General features: G+C 43.8%; 1 protein-coding gene across 1 annotated transcript in view; it reads right to left on the bottom strand.

Moving 5' to 3' along the window:
* Nucleotides 1–11,544: 11,544 nt before the first annotated feature.
* Nucleotides 11,545–13,620, bottom strand: part of Kdm5b (lysine demethylase 5B) — a 71,439-nt gene continuing 69,363 nt past the window's right edge. The window contains exon 27 of the mRNA XM_063240117.1: nucleotides 11,545–13,302. Within this exon, the coding sequence (XP_063096187.1) occupies nucleotides 13,165–13,302 (138 nt within the window). The 3' untranslated portion in view covers nucleotides 11,545–13,164. The remainder of the gene's footprint in view (nucleotides 13,303–13,620) is intronic.

The raw sequence follows: 13,620 nt of genomic DNA, 5'->3' as shown, positions 1-13,620 counted from the left end.
CCTGGGAACTTAAGATCAGAGGAAGCCAGCCTTCCTTTCCAGACTACTGGGAGTCAATGCTCCAATCAATTTGGTTAAATGAAAAATGTGCTGTCCTTGGCTACAGGCTTAATGTTCTTTTAATTCATCAGGAGCAGTAGTGTCTGGCTTATAAACCTAATCAAGAGTCCAGCATCCCTTTTGCTTATTCCCTCAGGCTTCAGGAACTGGAAGAGTAAAGAATGGAAAAAGTATCCACCCCTCCACACCCAGCTTATTATTAGGTGCTTCACTTTCAGCTGTTCATCATTTTAAACAGATGAGCCTTTAATAGTCTTAGACCACCACCATAATCTAGTGGCCTGAGGGCAATCCCTCTGCCACCAGACAAGGCCATTTTGAACTCATGAATGGTGGGATACTTGCCTTTTGGGAGCAGTGTGAGATCTCAATATGCAGCCCAGGCTGGCCTCAAACTCAGTCTTCCTAACTCAGCCTCCCAGAGCTGGGGTTACAGGTGTGAACCCCTACGCCCATCTGAGTATCTGGCTCACACAGCTATCCACAAAGAGAACCCACCGCCTGCTTGATGACATGTTCACATTCTACTGAATAGCCGCCCGGGCAGCTGCATTCTCTGGGTTTTCCTAGGCAGGAGAGGAGAGAGCACAGCAGCATCTCCTGCTAGCAGAGCTCTCAGGGGAGGCGGTAGGTGGGCCCAAAAGCCCTGTGCACACCCCCAAAGCACTGCACTTTTCTCCATGCTTGCTCACAGCTCCACTGCACTCACCCTGAACGTGACGCTTGGGCTGCTTCCCCTCCCTTTATGCAGAAGTCTTAGGACCCCATACAGCTTCTCAAAGCGCTGCTTATTAGAGCAAAGAGAAAAGGCCTGGCAGGAGAAGGACCTTCATCTGTGCAGCCCTGGCCGACGCCCTTTCTTTCCTCCTTACTACACAGGAAACCTGAAGTCCTCATACCCCAGCCCACCCCCATCCATCTTGCTCTTCTGGATTAGCTCGCTGTCCCTGACAATTAAGCCAATATGGGCAGCAGCCTTGCTCAGCAGCATACCTGCTGACCTGACTGGAATCAAGTAAGTGGATTTTTAAACCTACCTGCAATTCCTGTCTCTGAAGGTCTGGCTTTTCTTTTTCTAATCTGATTTTGTAGACATACTAACCCTAAATGTAAATTTTGTTAATATAGTTGTATTAGAGTCCACTTAATTTTTAGATTTCTCATAAAGATACTTTCAGAATGGAAGACATTAAATCATCATGGAGGATGAAACGTGAATAAAATAAATATCATACAATCTACATGATATCTTGGGTTTTAGTTAAAGACAAAAATCGTGATCTCCTAACAGGAGAACCCAAACTGGTGAGCACTAAGAGTATGTGACCAACTCTTCCAAGGAAGCTGATTTAGTGGATCATAATTGTTCTCTGAGCAATGAACAAAAGGATAAAACAACACTGAGTACCGATAAAATACTTAGATACAACAGAAATGGGAGAGGCAGAAGAAGATAATTTATCTCTAACTTTACATTTAGAGAAAGGAAGCGTCTTAAAAGTTTCCAGGACCATATGTGACACATAGAAGAAATTCACTAGCTTATAAATAATCACAGAATTTTATCAGATTCTAGAAATTAGAGAACATCATGAAGACTTTCCTTGTTCTTCTAGCCCCTCGTTTGCTGAAATTAGAAACAACTTTTCCCCTTCTCAAAGGGAACATAATCTAAATTACCAAAGCAGACTATTTTTTCCTCAAGAGCACAAATCACACAGTATTATGCCCCACACAAGTTTCTCTGGGCCTTGCTTTTCACCCTTCTAGTAGAGGAAAATTATTCTAGATTATTCTGCCCAGTGTTGAAGCTGCCTTCCCAACTGCTCCCCTTGTACCCTTTTATAAATCTATAGATGAGGAAGAATGCCTTATGCAGGATGCACGTGCCTCCTGGAGTGTGAAGAACTAATGGCCAGAACTACCAATCACCCGAGAAGATGCCTTTCCTTTCCAGAGGGTGACCATTGGATTTTGAAGCTGTCTATTGAGAGGAGATGAAAATCAAGTAGTCACTTGAAACAGTTTCTGAATAATTAGCCCTGGCACTTTAATATCCCAGTGCCTATTAAAACCCTCTATAAATTGGGTTGGTAACACAGATCTACCCTTGGGATGATCCTCAGCCGTGGGAGGCAACCACTACAAGCCCCAGCAAAGGACGTCGGAGAAGGCACTGTAGGATGGATACCACCCTCGTTTGGTGTCCTGGGCCCCGCTATCACCCTTCTCTGCAACATAGGAGCAAATGTGGAGCAAACTGTCTGGCACTTCAAATTGGGTGCTTGTGCCCATTGTCTTTCAAGTCAGTGATATTTTACCACCCAACTCTTAGGATATTGTCTGTAGGAACCCTACTAAAGGCTGGCAATGTGGAGGGGACACTTATCTACCTCAAGGAGCTCACAGCCTCCTCCAGGCAGGGTGTGAGATACTCAAATATGCACCAATACAGGGTAGAAGCTGCTGCTGTAACAAAAACCTGCAAGTCAAGCTGGCAGCAGGACAGCCTCACTGATGGATAAAACTTCCAGCTGCCTCCAGAGGAAGGACTGGCGCTCCAGGGAGGAGTGAAGAGACAGGCATGCTAGCTGGAGACTACAGCAATAGGATAAACATACACAGTGCGTGCACTGAAGAGCTTGAACTTTAGAGCCAGAACCTTCTGTGGCCTTGGACACAGGGCTTAGCCTCTCCAAAGCTTCAACCTCACTCATTGGAGACTTCAACACTTCGAGGGACTATTGTAAAGATTGAATAACATGTTTATAAACATGAGCAGGGCCTTAACAAAAGGTGTGTACCATAATTATGGCCAGGGAGTGAAAACCATTTTGTGAGGCCAGTATAAGGTATGTTGGGGAGCCAGAGGCAAGACCATGCTAGATTCTGCAGGCCAGCTATTGGAGTTTTATCCACAGGCAATGGAAATCATGTAAGGAGTTAAGTGCATGAGAAAAGCAATGTATGTTTTAGAATATCTTCTCACATCTGGTCAGGTCAGGCCTGTAAGGGCTGTTCCCCTGCTAGCTTCTTGTAAAAGGTCACATACTCTAGTGTTCACCAGTTTGGGTTCCCAAGTCACACTGCCTGGATTTGAATCTCAGCTCATGTCTTTTTTTTTTGGGGGGGGGGTCTTTGGGGGCTGAGGATTAGCTCAGCGGCATAAGCGCCTGCCTTGCAAGCAGGCAGTCGTGGGTTCTATCCCCGGTACTGATAAAACAAAAAAAAATTTCTTCCCTGGCTTTCCCCTGGACATGCCTTGTTCCGGCCATTGCCTGTCCTAGTCAAACACCTACACTGGAGTGATTTGTAGTCAATGCCTCTCCCTGGACTTAAACGGTAAAGTGCAGTCAAACCAAATTTATACTATCACGATGTGTTATGTGTATGCACCAATAAAAAGTCAGCTCATGTCTTACAAGCCTAAGTCCTTGGGCAAGTTAGTGCCCTTGTGGAAATGAGAATGAGCTGAGGTAATCTAAGTATATAGCACAGTCTCTGGTGCTTAGTAAGCGCTAAGTGCAGGCTGCCACACTGTTATTCTGGCTTAAAGAGGCCAGTAAGTCTAGCAATATTGCCACATCATTTGCCTGTGAGTGGCTGACTTTCCAGAGGAAGCCCATCTCAGGATGGCTGTTCATTTCCTTATATTTGACTGCCTGACTGGAAGACTGTTGTGGGATTGAACACACTGAGCTAGGACAAAGTAGGCATCTTTATCTCCTGCCAAAACACTGTCTTGTGTATGACCTTTCTAGAAGGAAGATCCTGTGTGCTTGCCTCCGAGACCCTGAGCACCGCAGCTGCGAGGTCTGTTTCCTGGGTTTGGAGCTTTGCTCTGCATTTCTGGCTGGGTAAGGTTCTGTCCCAGGAAGCATCCTGCCTGGGGCATCCCTGCTGATGCCACAGTTCCGTTTTCCCAGGCAGGCCAGTCATCCTGTTATCTCCTACACTTTATGTAATCCATCACTATAGGTCTTGGACTGACCTCCTCTTTTTACTAGAACACACTGAATATGCCTGGCCTCACTCCCAACTAAGGGGACATTATTTGTGGTGGTTGAGAATGGGCTAGAGCCAAGTACCATGGTGGAGCTGCTACCCACCTCCCAGCAGGCCCTTAGAGCAGGGTCCCCACTTAGACCCGTGTGTCTACTGGCTGAGGCAGCGAATATGTGGGCTGTAAAGACGCTGCCAAAACATTTCCAACCAGTTTAGAAGGATGTTCATTCACTTTTCTAAAAATAAGGCTTTTATAAGCCTTACCCAACAAGGGGTAGGAGAAAGAAAACCACAGTCCATAAGGACATCAGTTTTTGGGGGAACTTCTAGGAATAGCTTATTGCTTTGAGAAGCTGCACGCCTCAGAAGCCAGGCTCAAGAATCACTGAAAGCCTTCCGTCTTCTGTTCCTAAGGGCTGACTCTTGAGTTTGAGTCCTGCATCCTGTATGTACCAGCTGATAGTCTTTAGTTCTCTCTGAAGCCCAACTTTCCTTTCTGCAAACAGGGTGTAACAGTAGTGACTTCATTGGGATGTTATGAAGATGAGATGATTTGGAACATGCAAATATTCAGAACATGCCTCACATATACTAAGTGTTGTGTTCCTTATTATTCCACTGCTGTCCACAGCATTTGAAATATTTCTAGCGGCTGGGGATTTAGCTCAGTGGCATAAGTACCTGCCTTGCAAGCAGGCAGTCATGAGTTCAATCCCCAGTACCGATAAAACAAAAAATTTCTTCCCTGGCTTTCCCCTGGACATGCCTTGTTCCGGCCATTCCCTGTCCTAGTCAAACACCTACACTGGAGTGATTTGTAGTCAGTGCCTCTCCCTGGACTTAAATGGTAAAGTGCAGTCAAACCAAATTTATACTATCACGATGTGATATGTGTATGCACCAATTTTCCAAGATGACTATAATTTTGTATTGCAAATTTTAAAATTCTGAAGAAAAAATCCCACTAAACTTATAAGGGGAGGGCCACATAAGGACAAAGTACCCTGGTAGCTCCCACAATACTAAGTGTGTCAGGTCCCCATCCTCAGCAAAGCCACCTGGTCAATTTGTCAAGGACCTAGTTCAAGTATCAGTCCACATTTTCACCCTTCTGGGGCCTTGGTCTTTCTTCCGTGTTACCATTAGTTATGCACACACCGTACAGCAACAAACAGGAAAGATCTGTTTGCATAGTTCCATCACTGAACTCTGAGCTCCTTGCACACAGTGCCCATGCTCCATAGTCTGTGGACTTCAACCTTGTACAGGGCTGAGGCCATAGGAGGTGCTCAATATGCAGGACACTAACGTACATCAACCCTAGTTTAAGAACTGGCTTCTGTCAATTCATTGGTAAGATGGGGATCCAAAGCCTGATCTTTAACCATTCCCCTCCACTGCAGTATTAGAAATGGAAACCAAAGAGCACTGAGCTAAACTCTTAGAACCATTTTTTTTTTTAAGATTTTGAGACAACTAAAAACTTTTGATCCTCCTCCCACAGGCTCCAAAGTAGCTGGGGTCACTGAGATGTAAAATTATATGCTTAAATCTACAACTCAATCCCCTCCCACCCAAGTGACTTAATGAAGGATTCAACATTTCAGAAGAGATCACAGAGGTAAAGGAAACTGCCTTTCTATACAGGGTTCCATCTCCTATGGGCTCCGCCCCAGCTCTGGGAGCCAAAGGAGAAAGCAGTCTAATGCTGGTCCTCTGCTGCCCTCTTCTGTTGCTCATTAGAAATTCTTGGTAGCTTGTTCTGGGGCTGAAAAAGCCCACTCCTCCAGTGTCATCCCATTCACCTTCCTATGTGCTTCAGTGCATTAGAAGATTAATATTAAAAACAAGAAAGGAATTGATGGCCATTAGTTCAAAGTAGGAAATATGCCACTGTCTTTCTGGGTAAAAAAAAAAAATCTTGCACATAGCCTTTAAGAACCTTGAGTTTCCTCCAAGGATCTGGCAGATATGGAATGAGAAATGGGCCTGCTCCTTATTTCAAACTCTACAGGGTCTCACTATGCAGTTCTGACTGACCTTGGGCTCACTTTGTAGCCCAGGCTGGTCTCAAACTTGCAACAATCCGCCTGCCTCAGCCTCCTAAGTGCTGGGATTACAGGAGTATGCCACCATGCCTGGCTCTAAGGCAAATAATTAAGGGCACTTTTCATCAAAATGGCATTCTCACAGGGCCTGCCTTGAGTTGGGATTAAACAACATGTGTAACCCCTAAGAACATATTTGGTAGATACGGCTATGGCAGTTTATGCAACTCAGTAATGTGGCAGAGGTCACAGTTGAGTAAGAAAGGGGCTGGGGATTTAGCTCAGCGGCATAAGCGCCTGCCTTGCAAGCAGGGAGTTGTGAGTTCAATCTCCGGTACCGATAAAAAGGAAAAAGACAAAAATAAATAAATAAATAAATAAAAATAATAATAATAAAAAGTTGAGTAAGAAAGCATAAAGAAACTAGACGTAAATGACTTGGGCCCACAAGCTGTCGCGATTTCTCCATGGCTGGCTCCTCAGTGCTCAGTGTACAGACCACCCAGCAAAGACGACACGATCCCTTTCTGTCTGCTCCCCAGGACACAGCCATTCTGGATCCACAGAAAGCCACGGTCCTATGTGCCAGTTCTGCCCTAGACCCTTCTCCAGTGAAGATAGCCACAAGATTAACAGTAAGGTTTCCAGTCAAATCAGCCTTTCCCTGTAGTCAGCCTGCAGCAAGAGGATTATCCTTTCCATTTTCCCTTGGGATCAGTAAGTCTATTGAAAGATCTAATTTGGGGGAAGGTGATGTATAAAGATCCAAAGGTTTATTTATTTTAGCTAGAAAGGCTGGTGTACAGCTCTTACTAAGCTTAGTGAAGACTCACTGTAGTTTTCCTTTTCTGACCAACCCTACCAGAATGAACCTATATCAAACGTCACAGGATCCGTAGCACTTATGAACACCCAATAGTGCTATCTAGTGGCCAAATCTGGAGTGGCAGCCAATGTTACATAAGTCTAGTAATGGCTCGCATACGCTTAATGAATATACGCAAAATCTTCCTCCAAATCCTTTCAGTAAATTCTACTTAAACCAGGGATTACATGCCTATAATCTGGTAAACTGAGGCAGGAAAATAAAAAAGTGAAGTACTGCCTTGGAGCTTAGGGATACTCCGTCCCAAAAATTAAAATGGGAGGGGCTGGGGATTTAGCTCAGCGGCGTAAGTGCCTGCCTTGCAAGCAGGCAGTCGTGAGTTCGATCCCTGGTACCGATAAAAACGAAAAAGACAAAAAAAAAAAAAAAAAAAAATTTAAAATGGGGCAAAAAAATTTTAAAAATATTAAAAAGGACTGGGGATGCAACATTCCTTGGTTCAATCCCTAGGGCCGCCCCTCCCCTTCCAAAAGAAAAGGAAAAATGCTAATTTATTCAGGTTTGTTCCTTGAAGAATTTCTTTGGGTAGGGAGGACAGAGAGCTAGGAAACAAGTGACCAATCTTGACTTCTAATCTTGAAACAGGGTAGAGCCCAAGAGCTTGTGCCCTGGATCTGCTTCCTCCAGTGAAGCTGTCTAAGGACACAGAGGTAGTTACACAGAGTAACCATGTTACCAACCACATCCCCTCAGCCTCAGAACAGGAAACTGGGCACTGAGGCATTCTGCCTGCTGGGAGTGGCCAGTAATTAAAGGTGGCTACTAAATAATGCCACGGGTGAGAGCTTGGCAAGACACAGGTGCTTGACAGTTTAAGACGACGAGCACCACCTACAGAGGAGGATGGCGGTAGAGTTTGGTCCAAGTAAGAGCTATCTGCTGCTTTTCAATTACAGGTCTTGGCAGGACTCTTAAATTCCCAGGAGGCAGCTGCTGTTAGAAATAAAAGCACTTCCCAACCAGGACTGCAAAGAATAAGGACTGGATGTGAACCCCTAGATCATATCTGCTCACTCTATTCACCACAAGCTGGGAGCAAGGGGACAGTGGGAGCAGACAGCGAAGAAACAGGCTCGCCAACCTCAGGGGCAATATTCTTGCTATGAAACCTCAGAAAGTTCTGGACAAGGAATGAACAAAGTAAAGAGCAACAGGTTCTTCTCTAGAATAAAGTTCATGTTCACATCAGTTTCACTGGGTCCCGAAGTCCGCCTCTCCTTGCAATCTCTTTAGCTTTCACACCTGTGAAACAAGGCTAATCCTAATGAAGTGGTCATAAAATGATTGGTCAGCATTGACAGAATACAATCCTAAGTGAGCCACAACTGCTTAATAGATCAAGACAGTTCTAGAGTATTTTTATTTTTTCCCCCCAAGGCTGGGGATGGAAACCAGGGTTTTTATGTTAGGTTAAATCGTGTATAGACCACAGGCCCCTCAACCTCATTTCCAACAGCAACTGTCTCCTGGGAAGAGTCCTGCCAAGACCTGTAATTGAGAAGCAGCAGATAGCTCTTACCTGGACCAAACTCTACCACCACCCTTCTCTGTACAAGGTGCTCGTGGTCTTGGACTGCCAAGCACCTGTAACTTGCTGAACTCTCAACCACAAACTCAAAAAAACTTTTGAATTTAGAGGTTGCACATAAATGATTATGCCTTATATATGTTAAAATTAAATAAATGAGGTCAGGCATTGAAGTACAAGCCTGTAATTACAGCTACTGGGGAAATCAAAGCAAAGTACTTCCAGCCTGGACAACATAGTAAGACTTTATCTCAAAAAAAATATTGTTTTTCATCCTTTAACTTTTGGATTGTTAAGCTACATGTCTCAGTATGTAAAAGAGACGTGTGTGTGTGTGTGTTCACATTAGTATCACAGTCAGGAGAAAGAGTGCAGACAGGTGCAGGCAGAAGGTGGTGCTGAAGGCGGCTCTCCTCCAGTTATGAGCGGCCAGCTTTGGCAAGAACTGTGAATGACCTGTTCTTTGACCAGTCAAACAACTTGTCTCCTCCAAAAGGCAGTTTTTAAGAGACAATTTTAATTTCTTTATGCTCCCAAAGCAGGGGTCTTTGGCTTCCACTCACCTGAAACAGAACAAATGACCTCACCATTCCACTCTTCCACCGAGTCCGTAGGGTATCCAGAAAATTAAATACACCCCAACTCACCAGACACAGCCCTTCATCCCTTGCACAGTTAACCCAGAACCAAAACTGGGAGCTGAACTGTTTGTTCTGTTGTTGGCAGCCTTAAATGGTTCCATTTATATTGATGAAAATGTAAAAGCGCATCCTATGTAAGCAGCAAACATGAAAATTTACATAACCTTGGAAGTGAAATATACTTTACAGATTTTTTTTACACCTTAAAAATGGATTTACAACATTACTTTATACAGTTCTTTTGTTGTTTAGGCAACTTTTCAGTAATATTTCTGTTATACGTTATTACAAAAAAGAGCTCTCAGAGAATGCTCAGAGAGGCTTGAAAGAGCCACATGCAGGTGACTGGGGACAGAAGCCCTCTGGAGTGAAGCTGTTACACTGTGCTTTACGGTTATGAATTGAGAACGGCCCCTGACCTGCAAATGGAGTTCAGGAAAGGCTGCAGAGAGACCTTCATTGCTTTCCTTGGCCCTTCTTCCAGACAGGAAACATTTTATCACAAAATCAGTTTTCAGCAGCATATGGCAAGGAAAAGCCATTTTAAGATAGGCTAGCACCTCACACAGACTAGCTCATCTCTTACTAGCTCTTGCTTAATGCTCAGCAACAGGCAATGACTCAAAGTATTTGCTATCCAAGTCTACCTACAGTAATAGGTACAAAGCACTGTAATCCATTTCAGTCTGTGTTATACCGTGAGAAACCCTGACAGAATTGGGCCCACAAAATTGCCAAAGTGCAATAACTACTAATCAATGCCTGCTCCAAGCCAGAAAAAGCTCTTAATGGACTGCAAACATGCATCAAATGTACAGCGCGGGGGGTGGGGGAGGGGAGGGTGCAGAAATTCCCCTTCAGAGTATAACACCGAAGCCAGAAAGAGAAGCCAAGGTTTATTTCCTACTGGGTAGGTAGCCAGTCTCTTCTCAAGTTTGTACTGATACCCAAAGAACGATGCAGCTTTTTAGGGTGTGAATAGTGGCAAATTAGATGAATCTCAGACATCTGCCGAAAGAGATGACATGATCCAAAGCCTCAAGACCTTTGCATCCCATTTTCCTCAGTTCTTTACTACACTGCAGAATAAAGGGAAATTTAGGTATGTACCAACCTCTACCACAAATGGCACTTCTACTTTAGGTTAATCTTGAGATTTAAAAAAAATAAGCCCTATCTTCCTACAGTGAACTTGGGGCTGAGGACATAGTTCAGTGGTACAGTGCTTACTTAACATTAGACAGACTGGGTTTGACCCCCAAAACAAAATCATACACACACCAAAAAGTCAACCATTTCTTAAACAGCTAGTCTAAATTACACAGTCTTTCTCCAGGACACAGTATCATACAAGCCTGCCCTTTACTCTCTAGAAGAAAGCTCCCAGGATCTGCTCCAGAAGCAACACCACTACTTTGTTGAGTGATGAATCCACTCCTACTCACCCTGTGGGGTTCATTTCCTCAAACTCACTGGTCACCCACTGGTCCTCTGGGCTCCACCTCTCAGGGTCCTCTGTCCCCCTCAGGGAGATATGCAGAGAAACTCAAGTGACAATTTCTGTGTTTCATCTAAGTTTCTTCCAAGATCCAACGTTCTCTAGGTCCAGGCCAGCTTTTAGACAATATTGGTCTAAGTCATCATGGGTACTTAACAGAAAGCAGAGACTGGACAGCAAATGTATCGATGTTCATTTGCAGTTTTTTACCATGGATGAGGCAGGAGAAACCCAGCAGAACTGAAGGAAAAAAAACCCCTATTTTTGTCATTTAATCAGTGCAATCTTGGGCAGTGTAATCTTGGGCAATGACACTCACTTCGGCAACAGCACACATGAGCAGAGTGGTTCTCATACAGGCAGGGATCATTCAAATACACATCTGCCTGCCTCTTCCTCTCAATCACAGAAACAGACAGGGATGCTGCCTCATCAAAGGTACTATGGTCAGGGACAATCTACAGGCATAGGAGAAGAAATGAGTAGGGCACGACTGGGTTGGTGTTTATAACTTACAAGTGAGAGCTCTCTAAAGCAGAAGCTTCATTTTACAGAACAGTGCTTCCCTGCTTTTCTTGCACTGTCAGAAATGGAACCCAGGGGGCCTTGAACATGTTAGGCAAAAGCTCTATTACTGAGCTATAATCCTGGACTCTGAAGAATTTCTTTAAAAGCTTAGTTTTTCAGTAGAAGATGAGAACTGTGACAGTTGGTATCCTGTTCCTATGTCGGGCTGGGGGAGAGAATTTGGATACTAAAAAGGCCAAACTACTATTATTCCAGATTGTGCACTGGAGGCTATTTTTTTCCAGTTGGCCCCAGAACTCCCATCAGACAAGACATCACAACAACTGCAGGAAAACTGCAGACGACTAGGATTCATTCTTAAAGAGATTTAATTATTTGAATTGCATAAAGGGGGACAGTACATTTAAATCTCTGCTACATCACAAACTGCTTTTTGTTATTGTTGTTGCTGTTTCATTAAAGGCCCACTTATTCTACCCACCTTTGGGTTTATGGCTATAGAATGTAGGGAAAACAAATATTAACATTAGAATGAGAAAAAGAATCTGTTCTGTTTACCAGGATGCCCTCTCTAATGAAGAACAGGTCCCTTTCAAAAGAAAGGAAGGAAAATGGTAATGGGCTATCCATAACCAGTGATGATCCAGGGAGAAAGAGACAGAAAAGGAAATTAGAAAAGCAGGGCTTGGGTGTTTAAAAGTTTTCCTTTAACCCATACGCTAACCCTCCATGAATTTGAATCTTCCTTTGATTTCCGTCCAACCTATTAACCCTAAACCAACTTTCCCTGTCAAGTGAAATATAGTAAAGCTGTCATTTCCATAAGGAGGTCTGATTTGAGCACTGAAGTGATTTACCAACCTTCTCAGAGAGCCTTTTTAAGAAGAGCATAGCTTTACGGGCAGTCTTTGAAAACTAAGGTTCTTTATCAGTAGGACACAGAGTCACGTGGCCCACCAAAAAGCACAGGCCACAAAACAAGATCTCCTCATATTGTTTTCAGGCTAAAATTTACTGTTACTATAGCTTGGGTGGACAGAAACCAAAGCAAGGAAGCCCTTCTGGTTCTGCAAGCCCACATGGTGGAGGGGCAGAAGAAGCTGTAATCTAGTGGCTCTAAATAACCAGCATTTAGTGTTATATTAGGACGAAGGATTTATTCCACAATATAAACTGCAACATTTGATACAAGCTACCAAAAATGGGGGGGGGGGGAGAAATGGGCAGGGAGGAAGCCAAAATACAGCTGTGGCAATTACTTACAGAGCAGTCTCTTTTCTACATCACTAGTTCATCAGTGACACTAGAAACTAGACATTTGCATTCTGTACATCAATCAATTGCTGAAGCACCAACACACTGTTCAGAAGTTTGTTTTGTTTTGTTTTAATTCCAGCCACTGAAACCAACATAGAAGTTATTGCTCAGATAAATAAACCTAGTCTACTAGAGGGAAAAAAAAAAAAAAAAAAGTGGATAGAGAAACAAATAAACAAAAACCCCAAAAGTGAAAAACTTAAAATTCCCCAATATGGTAACAGAGTAAACAAGATAAAGATTCCTCAATTGAGGATTTACTGGAACTTCTGGTGCTCTTTTTGGGCACTGAAACTGAGTTGGACTCCTACGCCGGTAAATCCCAGACAGAGGTACAATTTTAATGCTGTACATGAAAAGGTGCAAGCTTCAATGCCTTCCAAATTGGTGGAAACCCCTGCAAAAAAGAGTCAGCATTTCAAACCTCAACAACCACAAACAGCTCTTAAGGAAAAAAATACAAAAATTGTCAAAAATTTTTTTCGTTGTTTTTTCTTTTTTTCAAAGAGTTCTGGAAAAATGATCCCGTTAGGAATAGAAATAGCACCGTGTACAGGCTGGCTTGAACACCAGTCCTGTAGCTTTGCTGAGATTTGAGGAAATCATCTTGGTTGGAGTCCTGAATTACATTAAGTGGGGTGTTTGTTTTGTTTTTACTTTCGGCTTGGTGCGTCCTTCCCAGTACAGCGCACACAGATGTAGTCTTCTTTCTCTGCCATCTCTGGAGAAACACCAACACAGACCTGATGAAACCACTGATTGCAGCTGCCATCACACTGGACCCAGTCCACCTGGTTACAAAGAGTAGGGAGATGGGATGTTCAGAGGAAAAATATGATTCAAACTCGGATAGGCCAGCCTCACGATATTCAGGCCGTTTGCCATTAACGGCCTCTTGTCCCACCACTGGGACCCTCTGGCACAACAGCCAGGCCATGAGTGTAGCTGGCCAACCAGCCAAAGCAACCAAGTCAAAGTCATTCTTCATGTCGTGACTGCTTTGGGGTTAAGACAGTGCTGCCTTTGACAGTAAGCAAAAGGGCATTACATCAGCATCCCTCCCACCTTCTTAGCGCCGGGACGGTGAAAGCTGGAGGAGCAAGAGAAGG

Source organism: Cavia porcellus, unplaced genomic scaffold (genome assembly GCF_034190915.1).
Source record: "Cavia porcellus strain 051 isolate PalLab524CR breed Dunkin Hartley unplaced genomic scaffold, mCavPor4.1 scaffold_29, whole genome shotgun sequence".
Classification (NCBI taxonomy): domain Eukaryota; kingdom Metazoa; phylum Chordata; class Mammalia; order Rodentia; family Caviidae; genus Cavia; species Cavia porcellus.
Note: the sequence above shows the minus strand (reverse complement) of the source record. Positions and strands in the feature narration are given on the sequence as shown.